The 17,720-nt window shown below is 41.6% G+C and overlaps 3 protein-coding genes across 5 annotated transcripts; 2 read left to right on the forward strand and 1 right to left on the reverse strand.

The window, feature by feature from the left end:
* Nucleotides 1-779: 779 nt before the first annotated feature.
* abhd8a (abhydrolase domain containing 8a) lies at nt 780-7,510 on the reverse strand. Of its 2 annotated transcripts, none has more exons than XM_035171361.2 (5): nt 7,136-7,510; nt 3,789-4,615; nt 3,533-3,703; nt 3,188-3,404; nt 780-3,082 (listed from the first exon to the last, which is right to left on the reverse strand). In XM_035171361.2, exons 2-5 carry the CDS (start codon nt 4,604-4,606, stop codon nt 2,870-2,872), a joined length of 1,419 nt encoding a protein of 472 aa, XP_035027252.1. In that variant the 5' UTR covers nt 4,607-4,615; nt 7,136-7,510; the 3' UTR covers nt 780-2,869. The 2 variants fall into 2 exon arrangements, with proteins under 2 accessions (XP_035027252.1, XP_035027254.1); XM_035171363.2 differs by lacking the exon at nt 7,136-7,510 and adding an exon at nt 5,080-5,199.
* A 2,983-nt stretch (nt 7,511-10,493) lies between these two features.
* On the forward strand, nt 10,494-11,854 carry mrpl34 (mitochondrial ribosomal protein L34). Of its 2 annotated transcripts, none has more exons than XM_035171630.2 (2): nt 10,494-10,652; nt 11,090-11,854. In XM_035171630.2, the coding sequence occupies exons 1-2, from the start codon at nt 10,597-10,599 to the stop codon at nt 11,409-11,411; spliced, it is 378 nt and encodes a 125-aa protein (XP_035027521.1). In that variant the 5' UTR covers nt 10,494-10,596; the 3' UTR covers nt 11,412-11,854. The 2 variants fall into 2 exon arrangements, with proteins under 2 accessions (XP_035027521.1, XP_035027522.1); XM_035171631.2 differs by having other exon boundaries at nt 10,499-10,652; nt 11,093-11,854.
* A 1,252-nt stretch (nt 11,855-13,106) lies between these two features.
* On the forward strand, nt 13,107-17,150 carry LOC118118042 (DET1- and DDB1-associated protein 1). The gene is made up of 5 exons (XM_035170828.2): nt 13,107-13,441; nt 13,689-13,769; nt 14,953-15,004; nt 15,331-15,392; nt 15,484-17,150. Exons 1-5 carry the CDS (start codon nt 13,433-13,435, stop codon nt 15,586-15,588), a joined length of 309 nt encoding a protein of 102 aa, XP_035026719.1. The 5' UTR covers nt 13,107-13,432; the 3' UTR covers nt 15,589-17,150.
* Nucleotides 17,151-17,720: the final 570 nt, after the last annotated feature.

Here is a 17,720-nt window from a genome sequence, read left to right on the forward strand (position 1 = left end):
TATATATATATTCCGGAATAGATATTCTGTTGTTTCATACACTGTAGATCACTATGTAACTGTTCTCAATCAGCACTAGGTTATCTATTTTATTTTTGTTGAATAATAAATATTGGATTAAAGTACAAACAATGTTCCCATGGATTTATTTGAGATTTGGTTAAGTTACAGTAGATTCTATAATGATAGGCAAAGAAATGTGTTTACGCTTTAAAAGCCATTAGGAAAGATAATGTGAGACTAATGTTAATGTAACCTGGATCTGCCCCTGGATGTTGTGCTTTCCCCTGCGGTCCCTCTGTAATAATAACAACAAATAATCTTGTCTAACTACTTTTATCTCCAAAGGTGCCTGTATTGTGTGTGTGTGCTTGCTTTTGTTAATGTTTTAGGACTTATTCCAGTACACCGATGATCTTGTCAGGACCAGTGGACCTCATGGGGACTAAAGGTCAGCCCCAATGAGGCAAACCATAATTTCTGAGGTCCTGGTGAAGGACACAGGTCAGATATGAATTATGGTTGGGTAAAGGTTAGGCATGAATTGGTCATGACTAAGGTCAGCGATAAGGTTTTAGGCTCTCTTAGGCTCTCTACAATGAATAGAAGCCAATGCTGTATCCTAACAAGTATAGCAGTGCAAACGTGTTTTTGTGTGTTTAATGTAAATGCATAAGTGTATTATTTTTTAATTTGGAACAAATTTATTGTAATGCTTTTAGTCACTGAAGAAAAACAGACCATACTAGTGCAAACAAACATGCAAGCAAAACCACCTGTAGACTGTGAACATCTGTTTTATTTCGAATGGCACATTCATACACTGACTCCAACTGTTTTCACAGGATATATAATGTTATATGCATCTATACACAGGTAGTGCATATAATATGATCCCCATGAATAAATGCAACAACAACATTAGCACATTTTAACGACAAAAAGATATAGCACATATGAGCACTGACAATTTGTATATGCACACTTTTAGCAGAAGAGGAAGTAGATGTGCACCCTGTAGTCCATACAGTTTTACTGATCAATCACACCAAAGAAAACATACAGTACTTTGCATCAGCAGCATTTGTTGGTTTCTGTAGAGAATATATAATGTTTTAGAAGTGTCAGCGCCGGGTCAGTTTATTTCCATTCTATTTCCCCTTGTGCCATTTGCATAGGAGCAATCATGTTGCATCCGCATTCTGTCAAAATGCATATATTACAACCAGCATGGTCAGAGCAAATGTCCCTCTTCAGAAGGGGACTTTCTCCTTTGCATGATTCATATTCGATTTTTTAGCATCATATGACCCAGTTTCAAATCCACCACTTTGCACCATCTGCAATTCCAAACAGTGTAAACTATCCAGTCAGCAGATAAAGAGCAACAGGGGAGCGTAATACACTGTGCTTTTACTCGCACCTTACTGTCCCACTATGAGACAAAGCAGCACCCATGAATGAATGTCTTTCAGTGAGCATAATTCGTTCAGTCTGACACTATTAGATAAATAGGGTGGACTGCAGAGTAATAGGAGAACACACACATGGTTTGCATTTATCAGCTTCGAGACACAACAGCATAAAGCGGTCAATACAACCACAGTTTGTTATGGCAGTTGCTGTTATTTCAGAATAAAGGCAAAAATAATACTTACACACTTAGAATAACACTCATTTGATTAGAGAGGAGTGCACTGGGATTTCTTTTTTCAATATCAGAATATACTGCAGCTGTCCGTCCTCGTACCTTTTCATACTCTGAAATCATGCAGGGCCTCAGTACTTTGTATCCTTAGGATATTATATAGTTCTGTAGAAATGGCTGCTAGAATTAAGGAGGAGAACCATTATTAGGCATCCATGTTTGTTTACATCTGTCCACATCTCCTGTTGAATATTATTTAATTTCCATGCAACTATGAATGTATGAATTGATTACATTGTGCTTAGCCACACATATTCCTTTCTGGATTTAGTTTTGATATAAATTCAATATATGGAAAGTAAAGTGCTGTTGTTTGGATCAGATGAGTCAATTTCCCTTACACTTGCGGTAGTTGTGAGTCTTCATGTTGACGATGGTGCAGACAGTGAAAGGGGCTGGTTAAAAGGTTTGCAGGTGAACATTGAGTTTTTGTTTCTCCTCCAGGAATAATGTAATTTATGTATGAATGTGGTGCAATTGTTAATTGCATTTTGCACGTATATCAGCATATTAATGTTATCATCTATTTTCTTTTACCCTCCAGTTAGTATTTCATAATAAATTACTATTGTCAACAGTTTAATCTTATTGTGAGCCATCATCCTGGCATCTGTAATTCCTCAATTCAATACATTTGCCAGGTTCTCACTCAAATCAGATGTAAGATGGGCCCAATGATAAGATAAAATCCGTTCAACAAGGGCAGAACAGAAGCTCTACAGTACTTTACAGAGTATTTAAGATAAAGGTGAGGAACTTCAGACACCATTTCATGGATTGTATGCCTTATGCATCTTGCCATAGTCAGTTCTTCACAAGAAACATTTCAAACACACATCACAAGTGGACATAGTCCTTTTGTTTTCCAGATATTGTGTCATTTTGCAAACGTAACGTCATGGAGCACAGACTTGTATCAAAAAGCAAAGCAGACACCGACTTTGTATTTGCATCTGTTCCTCTCGTCTTAATGTTTGTCCCATCGTACTCTTGTTGGCACCACGCCCTAAGTCCTGCTTTATCTTGAAGCACCAGTGGCCGCCCACATCCTTAAGATGTGGCCCTGTATATAACAGCTCTCAGCCTGGCAGCAGCCTTAAGAACACTCGCCAACATGCCAAAAAAGGCCTTCTGCTTGATTAAACTAGACGTCCATGTTGGTTATTTATCCATCGACTTGTTGATTTTCAGCGTGTGGAGAGTGTCACTGGCAGCAACTGTCTTCTCCGTGTCTGTCTTGCTGCTGTCTTTCTTGGACATGTCGGGTTCCCACAGGAAGAACTCATGGAGGAGAGTGTTGACAGTGTCGGGACACTCCATCATGACCATGTGACTGCCTTCCTCAATGATTTTTAAGAAGGCAAATAGGAGGATCTAAGAAAATGAATGCAGATCATTACATTAGACAACACTGCAGCAGAAACAGGACATTTTGTATCAAAAATTATGATACATCAGCATAAGGAAGTTGTGCTATACCTCTGCCATGCGCTGATCCTCATCCATGGGCACAAACTTGTCACACATGCCATGAACCAGAAGGATGGGAACAGTGAGTTCAGCATGGTAGACCTCATCCCCCTCTGGCCAGTACTGGCCGCTCATCATGGCTCTCAGGACGAACGGTGACACGTTGAAGGCATTGCCCTGCTTCAGCAGCTGCTTTTCTTTAGTGCCCTGACGAGCAAATCCCGCTCTAAAAGGTGTAAGAGAGAGATACATTTTTTTGTGTCAAATGATATGACATTTAAATACACATAATGTTTAGCCTGCAATGAGAGAAGTTGGTGACAATTTTCTGCACCACACCAGTGCAGCTCTTACTTGAGGAAGCTCCAGGCCAGACAGGGTGACAGACAGTGAAGGACGCAGGATGGCAGCTGGAATATGGAGCAGAGGCTGGGCTCCAGAGCTGTGGGACCTCCTCCATTGATCATCACCACCTTATGGACTAAATCGGGATATTCATGGGCCAGGAAGGTGCAAAATGACACCCTGGAAAAGATGGAGACAGCATGTTACCAGCATGTTGTAAAAAAACGACTACAAAAGTTAAATAAAGCATCTTGCAAAGACTCACCCATATGAGTGGCCGATGAGAATGTTGCGTTTCCGAGCGTATCTCTTAAAGATGGCACGTAGATCCTCAGCCAGGGCATAAAAAGTATAAGCTGCTGCAATCTGTGGGGCAGTGCTGGCTCCGTGCCCCGCCAGATCGGGCGCAATGACCTCATAGCCCAGCCGAGAGAAGAAGTCCAGCTGGCTGCCCCAAATGTCCAGAGAGCCTCCCACGCCATGCACAAAGAACAACGCTACGTCTGAGTGCGTCCCTTTGCAGCTCGCGATCACCCTATTTGAGTCTATAACCACTGTGCGCTTTGGCTTGCGACGGCGGCGGCGAGGAGGTGGAGCAGGCTTCTGTTCCCCGGGAGGCGGAGGAACTTGAGGAGGAACAGGTTTGGGGTCTGGAGAGGAGGCTATTTCTTTGTAGTCTGCCAGCTCCACCTCCACAGTGCTGCATGGCTCCAGATCCCCATCCTGACACTGCAGGATCTCAGAGTGCAAAACGTCACCGAGATTCTCAATCACCAACTGGCCGTTGCGGTAGACAGTGATCTTCCTCTTGCAGTGGACACTGCTGCCAGTGTTGCTCTCATTACAGTGAGGAGAGCGAATATCATCGCGGTTACCGTCCGTTTTCTCTTTGTCTGCAACTTGGTCTTCCGTTACTATGGGCTGACGCTCAGGGACGATGTGCCGCACTCGCAGGACTCTTCCAGGTTTCACCTCCACAAACTCAAACCCATCGGAGGGTTCTGACGACTCCAGGGGCAAGACCAGACTGGCAGCCTTCCCAGTCAGGCAGCAGAGGATCCCCTCAGTGATGCTGGTCAGCATGGCGCTCCCCTGCAGAAACAACAACACAGATACAGCAAAGCAGATCATGAGTCAGATGCTTGATTTGAAACATAGCACGAAAGCAGAATATGGAATGTACAAGATGTATGAACATATGTGTGGCTCTGTGAAGCTTTTTTCTCTGCTCCTACCAGCATAATTTTTTTCACTAGGATTCAAGCATGAGCATTATACAGTATATAGAGTCCAGGTTTGCAGTGTTTGCAAAATGTCAACAGCTCACCAGGATGAAATTGGGTCCCAGCTGGATTCCTATAAGATTGGGCCCAAGCTGTTTCCTAGCAACAGTTACAATGAAACAGTCTCCTTTATCCTCTCATCAGACCACACACGGTGATGAGTGAAATGCAACACACCGAGATGCTTTCCGTTTAACCGGCTGGGAACCACTATGCAAATGCAAAATACCACAGTCAGTGCAAGTCCAGCTAAAGCTCCACTGACACACTCACCTGCGAGACGAAGCATTAAGCATTCAGGGATTCCACATCGACAAACAGAACAGCGTGAAAGCAACACTTGTTCCCTATGTCAAGCCGGCCTCCATGTTTTCTATTAATAGCCTGTCCTTTTTCACATGGTCAGAGTCAGGATATATATAAATAGAAAACAACCAGTCATGACCGTAAACATGCCTGCATACAACATGTCTCCTCGCAGTGTGATGGCAGTTTTCCAAGATATCACCATTTCCAGAGAGGAGACTAAAAAAACTCTCCGAAATGCTCCAGTCACAGCTACAGCATGTCATGTTGTGTAAGTGAAGCACCGTTAGTCCTCAGTTTTATTACATACACAGGCTGGTTATCTCCAGGAAACAGAGTGGTAAGAGTCACACAGTAACGCTTTACTGTTTCCTCTTGAGCTGAGCTCAGTGTGCACCTCACCGCCTGCAGGGCTGATAGTCACATCAATGCTCAAAATATTCCATGTTACATGTTGTGTAGATCATGCCTGTGTTCCAACTACATATGGACATGTTGAAAGACAAAATGTAATACGTTAACAGGTTGAACACACACATAACTGCAACTAGAGGAGATTCATTCACTTTATCACAAATACAAGGATTCCATGTTTGTGTTGTGACAAAAATCCAATTTATAACCACTAACCACACAGGGGATGGTTCATGTGTGCATGTGTCTGTGTTCTGTGCAGGATTGTCTGAAGGTCAGTGCATCAAGGGCTCTCCAGTTACATCCTGGTGGAGCTGGGTGAATGTCAGCCGACTGTCCCTTTTCCAAAAACATCAACATGGAGCGCTGGCACAAGAGACACACGAGCTGCAGCCAGCTTCAGCTGTCAGTCTGATTGAAACTGCTGCAAGCCTAAAGGTATCTGACTATTTGTGAAGGTTTTTAAATGTCAGCTCAGCTGCAAGCAGAGCCCGACCAATATCTGTTGTTACAGTGGCCTTTCCCTATCACACATAAATCAGTATCTGTATATATGCACTGATATGATTTTTTTATATGAGGGGGATAAACATGCTTTAGCGTATTTAGAAATGTCATCATTATCTGTCCACGAGAAGAATGATAGTATTTTGCAGGTGAACAGTTCAACTCAAATCCAAAAAATATGATCTCCACTACAAATGCACCATCAACCTATACCAATCTTTATAGCATAAGAATATCAGCGGATTCCTCCAGTATCCTTTGCTCTGTATAGCTACAAGTGGTACATGATGAGACATCGTCACTTAGATAGGATGTCCCTGACATAAAGCTGCAGGTCATTAATAGAAAACAAACTAGAGCTGTATCAAGCAGCTCTGTTTAGTTTATTAAATCATGGACTCTCCTCCTGACCTACTCTCCCACACTCTACCTCCAACAACGATTTAAATTCGGCATCAGAGATCAACAAACCCTGACATCAAACAGGCTGAAGGTTACTCAGCCATGTTCAAATGTTGGTCTGCACTGCAGAATATCTGGGTTGATGTGTCTGTCAAGTCTTTACACTAACATTTGGAACACCGTGTGCTGCTCCATTTCCAAAAGCGTGACTTTACGCACAGTACAGTAGAGCGAACTGTGACATAATATGTGCACATTCAAAATTTGCAAAAAAAAAGACCATTATAGCCCACTTTTTGCTAAAAGGCCTAATGCACAGATGTCCTATGATGTGCCTGGTTGTATGAGCCTGTGACCCCAAAACATGAAAGCCATACACTGCAATAATAGGCTGCAGGGGTCAAATATTTGACATAAATCCATAAGTATCATGTTTCATGCGTAGCAAAAAATTGTTTTGCAATTCTCATATAGGTTTATGCAGGATATACTTGAAAGATTAAAAGTATAGCAGTCTTTTGCAGCATGCCATACCTGCAAAATGTATATTATTGATAGATAGAAAGCTGACCGATGGATTGTCTGTGCTCTGTCACAGGACAAATGCATGAAGCGATGGTGCAGCGGTTGCATTGATGCTGGTTGCACAATAAACATCGGCTACTTAGACAACATAATGCAATTAAAATCCATCCCTTACCTGCAGAATTATTGGTGATTCAGGTGATTAGAAATATGCAGCAAACGAATCAAGTCCAGGGCCGACGACGTTGACATGAGAGAATCGTTGCAGTTGGTGCAACAATTTGTCTACGCTGGAGATGCTGCTGCAAAACAGTCAACGTTTCTTATTGGCCTCATCGCACTGCGATCACAGGGGTTTGCATTGCTGGCAATGGCGCATGCTCCCTTAAAAATGTGCCACATGCATTTCAATGAGACACCCATTACGTTTCAAGGGAAAAAAACAACAACACACACACTGTTATGTTGTCCTCCCCAAGCATCCACTGCGCATCCAGGCCGAGCCCTACCCTGCTGCCCTTGTATCCGCAGCACACACAGCGGTCTCTCTCGGAGTGGCAGCGCGGAGGGCGAATAGAGGAGCAGCGTGTGCAGAGAGGAGGCCAATGGCAGGGGCTCGTTTCCCTGTTGCTAAGGCTGACAGAATAGCAAACGGTGCGCGTGCGTGTGCGTGCAGTCAGGGAGAGAGTGATGGAGAAGATGAACTGATGCTCCAGCTATTTGTCTAAATGAGCTGACACATCAATGTGTGGTCCCATTTCAAATTCAGATTTTATTTTGTATATAATCAGAATCGGGCTCTATTGCCAAGCAGGTTTACACGTACAAGGAAATTGTTGTGGTGTATTTGTGCAAGTATAAATATAAGAAAGAAAATAGGAAACTAACATGTAATATACAATCTAGGGCTGCGAGCAGCACTGTGTGGGCGTGCACTTGCGAACTCGGGACCTGATCCCGGGAGAGAGCGCTCGGGGACCGGGTAAAACGGCTCCGCGTTGCGTGTGTTCTGCGCACCGCGGGAACGATAAACGCTTCACTTCCTGTGTCCGTCAGGCAACGCTGAACCACGTCCACTAATCTCGCATTACGGTCCACACAATCAAGTGCAGACCACACGGGGACATTTTAATGTCAATCTAATTTAAAGGGCCCATATTGTGTAAAATACATTTTCTGGGCTTTTACCATCCGTGATGACTTGAAGGGGGTCAGTAGAGACCCTCAAAGTATGACAACAGTCACTTCGCGGACTTGTTCACTCAGTCCATTCTAAGAAATATGTTATCGAAACGTCTCGTTTCGTACTTCCTGTCCGTATGATGTCATTCGGAATCGCACTCATCTCTCAGCCCCACCCAGCCGGTACCAGTACAGCCTCCGAACCCACCACCCCCGCTCCCTGTCACCTCCACCACCATCAACCCTCCACACCAAGCAGACATGTTGCTGAGCTAGCAGCTCGTTAGCTACCACAGGCTAACCCCAACAAACAACACTGAAGAAACACTGCAGCGTGGAGGGATGCAAGGAAGAGAATGTGTCCGTGCACATTTCTCCTAAGAACTTTACTGTTCGAGACCAGCGGCTACGCTTCATTTCTTCTGACGTGCCGTGTCGCTGTGCTCAGTGTGGAGTAACGTAGACGTGCCAGACTGAGGCCGGCGATAGGCCTGGTCGCGTGTTGAGCCATTTTGCCATGCTTATTATAAATTACTCCAGAATACGTATATTTTCACCACTTTTGAATTTTCTGCGAACTTTGGTGAGTTTTCGAGTATGTTAGAGCCCTCCAAAAGGCCAAAATAATAATAATCATTACAATTTCAATAGGGCCTCCGCACGGTCGGTGCTCGGGCCCTAAATATAAAAAATACCAAAAGCACCAGGAGAGGAATCGTGTAATATGTGCAACATGATCTGACACCTGGAAACATCCCTGTCAGCAGAAATGGCCTTTGTTGGATGAAGCTGTGCTGTTTTTTCTCTGTTACCCTTGAGCTCACATCAAGGCAGTGCCTGTCACCGCACAGCTAGGACAGTGATGGGGGCCTGTGAGCCAACAGTTGTGTACTTACTGTTATTGTCTTGCAGTCACTGTAAATAACAAGTGTCTTTATGCTACTGGTTATCGCACTGGCGTTTTAAGTAAATGACTCAAAAGCCAGTTAGGCCAATTACCATAACAGCATATAGCTTGGCTTATGTGGGAAATACCGCTCTCAAATTCTCCATGAAAACAAATTAGTTTGTACAAAACAGCAAATTCTTGATTATCAGAGAGCAAGAAACAACTTCCATACAAACACTCATACAGGATGTGAATCTTGTATTGCACTGTAACTAGATAGACCCTTTGATTTCACATCCTTATATGACAAAAACATCACATTTTCTCATACAAACCTACAACCTCTGTATTTTAATATACACTTCTTTAACATACAGTGTTTGAACATTTGCTGGAATCCTTAAAGCAACTAAAGCTTTATTTGATTCTGGTTTAAATCAATGTTGATGTGAAAATATGTTTCTTTAACTCTAAATACTTTATAATATACTTTTCCATATATGTAGAAACCCAAGAATGGTAGTGGTGGATACTCCTCAGCAGACTCACGCAATACTACAGAATATCAGTGTGACCAATACAGAGTCTAGTCGGACAAATTTGTCTTTAAAACATTATATGGGTCGTTCAAGACACGAAAGACCTCAGTGTGCATGGACACAATAACATTTTGGGGGTGCAAGAAGAGCAGGAGATGTGCATTCCGTTCACAAGTAAATCTTTATTTGAAAATTGGAGGACTGGAATGGAGGACCTAAGAAAGAAAAAAGATAAGACGATTATAAGTAAAAGTCAATAACTTTTATTTCCTGATAATTATAAAAGCTAAAATAACTGAATGCCTGAGACCACAGAGAAACAACACACTTTAACATAAATAGCGGACACAATTATGTAGCTAGCATATTTACCATGGGGAGATTGTATCGCAAACCCCAATAGACACAGCCCGGTGAGCACATGGTGATCACTACCACTGCAATTTTCACTGCAAGGACAAACAACAACACCCTGTTTAAGTGACCATCACCCTTCAGGCCTACCACACTGCATGCAAAGATGTGTCCCACGACTACTCCCCGCAGGTCGTCCGGCTGACTAAAAAATACAGGAAAAGAGAAAGACAGTCCAGTGAGACTCAGTTGTATATATTATTTGTTACATTGTTGTTATATATATATATATATATATATTCATATATACTGTATTTGTTACGATTTTATTCCTCGGGTAAAATCTGTCAGACAGAGCTTCCTCTCAGGCTTTATACTGGTGCAGCTCCAGACCTTATGTATCTTCTTTCCATCAAACACTAACCTCAAACCACGACTCTGAAATTAAACCAGTGATGCTTCTTTAAAAAAACGTGTTGTCAGTGAATGAAGGTGCTGGTGGTCGGTTCACTGCCTGAAAGACAACACTCAGGGAGAAACTACTGCAGTACGAAGCGTTTCAATTGGCTAAAACGTCTAAGCCAATCGCTGTGCTTCATATTCGCAGGGTGTCTGGCAGACCTGTGACATTCACTGATCTCATGTCAGTGGCAACTGTCTAAAAATCTCAAAATGAACACGTTACTTTCGTCTTTCTCCAGACTGAGTGGAATAACTCGTCTCGGCAGGTAACAGGAGTTCCACGTGTGTGTGTGTGGGAGAAACAAACGGCAAAGCTAACGCTGTTTGTTTACGATGCTAACACTGGCTAACTAGCCTTAGCAGTACGTTAGCAGCGTGGCTAGTCAAACCTTTCTGGCACCTCTACATGTGTTGTGTTTATATTGACCTTACGTGTTCGTGCTCTACTGTCTTTCTCACATGCATGATGGTCCAAACGACAACAATGTGTTTAATCTGATTTAACAGGTATTACGTGTTAGCATGTTGTATATCAAAGTAACAGTTAAATAAGCTCTGTTTGTACCTGAATGACTCTAATTATTATGTTGATGGTGAAAAGCATGACATTTGATGTGTAGCACCATTAATTCACTACAATGCGAGTGTAATCGCAGCAGAGGCATGATATTAAAGAGTAACATTGTAATCTGTGTTCTTTCAGCAGCATCCCTGCAGGGAGCCTTGCAACAACGGGCATCCCCCATCTCAGATTATTTAGCAGCTGGATTACGGCCCGAGCAACTACAGCACCTCTGATTTCCAGATGCGGACCACTTTCTTCACAAGCTGAGGGTTCGGGAGTGTTCCAGCAGCTTCCCTGCCAGTACCAGCAGATTCGGACAAAGAAAAGAGGCACCGAGTATCAACCCAAGAACATCAAGCGCAAGAGAACCCACGGATGGATCAAGAGGGTCAGCTCTCGAGGAGGCATAGAAGTGATTCTGCGGCGCATGCTGAAAGGACGGAAATCACTCTCGCACTAAAGGTTCCTGTTGGAAAACCTGATGAGACTTTCAAGAAATAAAAGACATTTGTTCTGAAATGCTGGAGCTGCTCAGCAAATGGGGAAGAACGTCTGTAATGGGGGACCTGATGATACTAGGTGGGGTTTAGGTTTGGCCTTCCCACTACATTGATAATAGGTGGGAGGGTTGAAACTGGCCCTCGATAAACAAGAAAGAAGTCCGGTAGTTTTCCCCCAAATTGTGTTGATGGACCTGATTCCACCCATATCAAATATTACTCAACAGCTCTGTAAAGTTATGGTGATAATCTTTAATGTAAGCAGATTTATCAATTTGGCTTGTGATGTGATTTGGAAGACAAAAAAGCATCTTTAATAAAATGATCTTGTAAAATCACTGTCATTGTTAGTTTTACATGTAAACACCACATTCTGGTTAAAATAAAAATCAAGTCTGCAGAATTTATTGTACATGTATGTGCTCTTAAAGTGTGTTGCCGTCATACAAGTCTTGACCTTCAAATTTGACTGCCATCTATATTTGTGGCAAAGATAGTTTTATTCAGCTAAAGGAAGTATAGTAGTATAGTGTTATATAGTAGAGTTTTAACTAGGTATTTGAGGAGCAGGAGGAGAGGACTACTTTCAGTGAGCCAGGTCCTTGTGGTCCTGTGTTACATCAGGTATTCTAATTCAGAATGTCATCAGTAGAGGTTCAATTATAGACTCAGAAAGAGTAGGAAATGAGAAGTTGTGACAACTAAAAATTTGACGCAAAGAGAAAACTGGCATTTCCTTAAAACTATATACATGCCAGCAAATGGCCCATAGAAGTAACAGAAATATATTGCAGTATCTCTAAAGGGGCCTGGTAGTAAATGAATAATACACAATTAAACTACATTTAAGAGATACATTTAGCAGTAGCTAGTTTAGTTTGGAATGGACATGGTTTGCTCTAATTTGTCTATAAAAACTTTTATTTTTCAGTTTTTAAATTTAGCATTTGTACACATGGTTAATTCAGGTTGAAAAAAATAATAGGCAACTTTATTAGGAATCATGAGTTGGGACATATATAGTTTCAGAGTAGAGATTCAATTGCTCTTATTCAACTTTTTTCATAAATTCAGTATTTTCATCCTGTTCATCATAAATGTAAATACAGTACATGGAGGCGGACATAACAGAGCATTCAGGTGGTGTTGGAATAATCGGAAAAACGAGTTCTGGACTGGCAAAATTCAAGTTAAGTGGAAACAAATGTCAAATGTTACTTTTTGTTTTTTTGAACACTGGATGAGTGTTACCATCTCTCACAAGTAACTTACGTCAGACTGTTTGGCTGATAAAAACGCTTTTATAAATATTATTTTGACTTCTGTCACACCTGGGTCATTTTTGTTTGCTCTTTGCTATAATGTAAATAATTTTAAGAGTTGTCAAATGTTGTTTGAAAGATTTAAACAGATAAATATAACACATTTTGTTTATTAGGTTCCTTGTTCTTCCCTGATTCAGACCGACGTCAATACACCGAAGAAACAAAGGAGCACGTGAACGCAGCACCAAGGACTTGAGTTGTGTTCACTGAATCTGACGTCACAACCCCCCTGTGCCCGAGGATTGGTCTGTTACATAATCAAATTCCAGCCAATCAGCGGATCGCCCTCTCCTCTGTCGGCACACATCCGCCATAGCCCATCCAATCAGAAATGTCGAAGCCAGGAGTTTACCCGCCCCTGAAGATCCGAACAACAAAGATGGAGTCGTGAGTTACTTGCGTTAAACCCCCGAGGAACGTCCAGTTTCAGCCTTTGTATCATCAGCTTTACACGACGGGAACTTTCTGACTGACTGAAGCAACACGATGCAACCAGTTCACACGTAGCTTATATCCTGTCGCCGTCGGTAGAAGCTGTCGAGCGGGTTAAACAAACTGGCCGCGACAACAACATCACGCTCCAGCAGCTAGCAGCTAACGGCTAACAGACTAGCATCTGGTCGGTTTCACTGTGACTGAGCTGGTTAACAAACGAAATGGAGAAGGTGGGTGGATACATCGTATCAGCTTTAATAGTTGTGTAAAAGACGTGTTGCTTATGGGGCGACAGACAGGACGTACTGTAAGTCATTACCAATAAGCTATCTTGCTAACTGTGAGGAGTATGGCTTGTTTTATGGGAGCTCGTATTAAATGGCTGTGCTAGCTGCCAGCACCACGCTTCACACAGGGACTTCTCTCGAGTTGATGAAGTGTTTGTGTTGATATTTCTCTGCTGTGTTGTGTCCACAGGGAGATTTTCTGAAGGGACTGCCGGTCTACAACAAGAGCAACTTCAGCAGGTTCCATGCGGACTCGGTATGCAAAGCATCGGTAAGTGATCCCGTCTGTTGTCCACCATGATTACATCAAGATTAAAGTCAGGTCAGTTCAAGGTGGAACTTAGTCGAGGCAGATTAGTTTATATAGCCCATAACATATAGGATGTCTTGACCCAAAGTTATTTGCCATCATGGCAAAGGAAGGCAACACAAGCATCGATAAACAGATGAGATGTACAATCTAGGAAATAGTGGAAAAGACAAAGTCAAATAATGATAAACGTCCAGAGATTCATCAGCCAGACTTGAGCTGAATTTAAAGCAAGATAAAAAAGGTTAAAAACTTTAAAATTAGATTTAAAAGTAGAGTGCATACCTCTGCCAATTAAATTTAAACAAACTGCACCACATTGCACATACTCATAGATATAAGTTCCCTAAATATATTTTATGTTCTTCAAGATCTATGAATAACTCCCTGAGATAAAGAAATAAACTATCCAGCAATGTTAAGGAAAGTGATGAAGAAGTGATCTGCCCCCGAATCCAGATCAGCACCACATTTAATGGGCTCTTCCCTGACCCATACCACATCCTTCTACTAAGTTTTGTTGTAATCTGTCATGTAGTTTTTTGGCTTTCAAACCAATCATTACACAAACAGACAGGGGTGAAAACAGAACCCTTGGCAGAGGTAATAACTATTGATAGTGGGGCGGACCTGATATCAAATGGGAGAATGTTCCAGAGCTTGTGGGCAGCAACAGAGAAAGTTCTCCTTTAGTTTTGAGATGGGAAAGGGGGACAGAGAGGAGTTGGTGTGAGGATGACAAAGGTAACATGGGGGTAGAATATGGAACCCAGAGATTGGTGATCTCACTAGCAGTTAGACCATTCAGGGCTTTGTAAACAAAATAACATTCTATATTTAACTGGTAACCAGTGTAGTTCTGCCAGAGTAGGAGTGATATGTTGCCTGTTTAAAGTCAAGCAGCTGCGTTTTGAACCAATTGTATTTGGGAGAGGAAGGAGTTAGGCAGCCCAATATAAAGGGAGTTGCGGTAGTCTAGCTGAGAGGTGGCAAAATAATGCATTACCTATTCTAGGTCTTTAGAATAACAAAACTTTAATTTGGCCTTGGTCTCAAATTCAACAATGTCTGGTCCTGTGGTACTAAGCCTTTTGTATGTGTCGAGTCCATTTACACACTAATGTGGATCTTCATACTCTTTCAGAACCGTCGACCATCCGTGTATCTACCAACACGAGAATATCCATCGGAGCAGAGTAAGTACATTGAGTGAGAGGATGTTCCCTGAGCAGGAGGAACTATACATGTCTATCAAATGAAATGTCTATTATTGGTTATATGTGAAGTTATTTCTGAGTTAAGCAAGATTCTCCAAACACACAACAATGTGTTTGTTTATTTATGTCATCAATTGCAGTTTTCAATTCGAGGAAATCATCTTTACTTCTCAGTTGACGTTTAGTAATCACTCAGTCTGTTTAAGCTTTTTACTCTCTGTGAGAACAGCTGATTTCAACTCACTTGTGCACCTTGTAAATGTGTCTTTCATAATCTAATAAGTTTCTGTGTTGTTTGCCGTCAGTCATCGTCACAGAGAAGACAAACATCTTGTTGCGATATCTTCATCAACAGTGGGACAAAAAGGTAAAGATGCTAATTATCTGTGTCAGTAGATATCATGTTTATTCGTGCTACTCGTTTGTTAATTATCTTCTTTCTTCCCTTGCGTTATCAGATTGCAGCGAAAAAGCGAGAGCAGGAACCCGCAGAGGGAGACAACACGGCACCGCCGAGAAAAATCGCCAGAACTGACAGTCGAGAGCTGAGCGAGGATTCATAAAGCAACGTGCCGCCCGTGTACACCCAGCAGAGACTGACCCACTGAAATGCACAGATTCAGGATGTGTGTTTGTCAACCCAGGCCTGGACACTGATGCACAGAAGGATCAATACATTTCAGACAACAGTCACCCCAATGTTCAAATTAAAAATCAGACAGATTTCCTTGCTACTTCCTTTACTTCCAAGAAGCTATGCCTCAGACTTTACTCTTTGTAGTTTAGAAAATAACATACATCTACCTCCTTATACCTCAACTCTTCTTGTTTTCAGTCACTTGCGCTCACAGTTTTCTTCTAAATATGCAGGGAGGGAAGTCATCGCTCCTCTGCTGCCATGTAAGGCTTCGAAGTTGACGTCATTCGTACCATCTCTGAGATATGCATATCTTAAGTTAAGTCTGTATATGGGATTAGTGGCATGCCATCTTTTTTAGCTCTTACTCCAATAGTTTATTTTTCTCAGTTTTAAATTTAAAATCTTATTTTAGCTCATCCTTTATGTGATCACTGTCAGCACGGTGAAATTAAAACTGCACTGTGTTCCTTGCTTAGATTGATTATTCAGGGTTTTGTTATTGAAGAAGAAAAGTGTTTAAAGAGATACGTCTATTTTTTTCGGATAAATAATCGTTTGTTGCCTTAATTGGAAATAAGTGTGTTTTCACTGGTTTTTTGTAATTGTCCCTTTTTGTCAACGTTGTTTCAGGAAGAAATTAACCACTGCCGAACACAGTGGATATTATTAGTATCAGTGAGGACACATTAAAGCCAACACAGTCATACCAGATGACGTAAACAAATTTTCCTTTATATTCTGTAGCCACTTTCTAAGTTCGATGCTCAATATTTGTTTAATTGCACGATCGGCACAATATTTAATGAAATGGGTCATTTGTTGAGGGAATAGGTTGGATAGCAGGGCTACGTTAACAGTCGGCCAGCTGCTCGTAAAGATGTTGCATTACGCTCCACACGTTTTGTACATTTGCAATGTGTGAATATCGTGATTGTTCTGACCCTTTTATCAGGTAATAAGACAACTTAATTCCTTATCTTCCCCAGGTCAGCCATGTTGTATTTTCACTTTGTTTAGCCAAAGAACAAACGGAAGCATTTGACCTAATTAGCTTTGCACCTTTTTCGCAAATGTATACAAGCAATCTGTTGCTAGTTGTATTAACCACATTGTCAATGTCTGGCACATCTTACCATCTATTCATGTACATTTTTACATGTTACAGTTGTTCGGCTGTTCCAAGGTTTACATAGCATGTGTTTAACTTCGCTGCTTCTGAAAGTCAATCCAAGTAGAACGCACACTCTTTCATTTTCTCGAGTAAGACATAAAACTAGAGACATGCAGTGATTTATCCCCGTCTCTTCATAGAAAAGTGCGTTTATTTTACTTTTGTGATGAGATTTGTATCACATCACCTGATAAAGTTCTGAATGTGTTTATTGTTAAACGCTTTGCTTTCAGTTTATTGTATAAATGTGTTGTCGATTTCAGATCTTGTTCTCGCATGTGTACTCTGTAAAATACAGTAAAGTCTAAAACTCAGTAAATCCACATTTTTTCAGGGGAACCGAAGAAAATTTCATCCTTCCTATAAAATGATTGTCGGTGTTTTATCAAATCGAATGAAATGTAATTTGAAACTACAATTACTGCACTTTGGTCGCACACCCTCCACCAACCAGTGCAGTTTCAGTCCACGTATTTTTTTCTAGACTTTTATGAGGTCATCGTGTCCTTTGACCTTAAACCACGAAAATCTAATCTGTAAATCCATGTGGCAATTGGTCAAAATATGAAGAAAATCCATGCAGGCAGACTTGAAACATGTGAGGTCAACGTTACCTTTGACCACCAAAATGTCATTAGTTCATCTGTGTCTTCAGTGAACATGTGTGCCAACTCAAAAGTATCTGAGGCGTGAAACATGTTCATGAGGCAAAGGGGTTTTGTGAGGTCAGAGTGACCTTTGACCTCAACATTTCCTGCTATAGTCTAAGTAAATGTTTGTACCTAATGTAATTAATTCCCTTTGGGTGTTCCAGATTGTCACAATTTCAAGAATGTCACCTTGACCTTTGAGCTCATATCTAATCAGTTCATCCGTGAGTCGAG

Source organism: Hippoglossus stenolepis, chromosome 11 (genome assembly GCF_022539355.2).
Source record: "Hippoglossus stenolepis isolate QCI-W04-F060 chromosome 11, HSTE1.2, whole genome shotgun sequence".
Taxonomy (NCBI): Eukaryota; Metazoa; Chordata; class Actinopteri; order Pleuronectiformes; family Pleuronectidae; genus Hippoglossus; species Hippoglossus stenolepis.

Bases quoted from the DNA above. Each gene is read 5' to 3' on its own strand.
- abhd8a (XM_035171361.2), bottom strand. From the start codon at position 4,606: ATGCTGACCAGCATCACTGAGGGGATCCTCTGCTGCCTGACTGGGAAG. The intron at 3,405-3,532 runs GTAAGAGCTGCA...TACACCTTTTAG, and splicing joins CTGGCCTGGAGCTTCCTCAA to AGCGGGATTTGCTCGTCAGG. The intron at 3,083-3,187 runs GTATAGCACAAC...TCATTTTCTTAG, and splicing joins AGGATCAGCGCATGGCAGAG to ATCCTCCTATTTGCCTTCTT.
- mrpl34 (XM_035171630.2), top strand. From the start codon at position 10,597: ATGAACACGTTACTTTCGTCTTTCTCCAGACTGAGTGGAATAACTCGT. The intron at 10,653-11,089 runs GTAACAGGAGTT...GTGTTCTTTCAG, and splicing joins GGAATAACTCGTCTCGGCAG to CAGCATCCCTGCAGGGAGCC.
- LOC118118042 (XM_035170828.2), top strand. The intron at 13,770-14,952 runs GTAAGTGATCCC...ATACTCTTTCAG, and splicing joins ACTCGGTATGCAAAGCATCG to AACCGTCGACCATCCGTGTA. The intron at 15,005-15,330 runs GTAAGTACATTG...GTTTGCCGTCAG, and splicing joins AGAATATCCATCGGAGCAGA to TCATCGTCACAGAGAAGACA.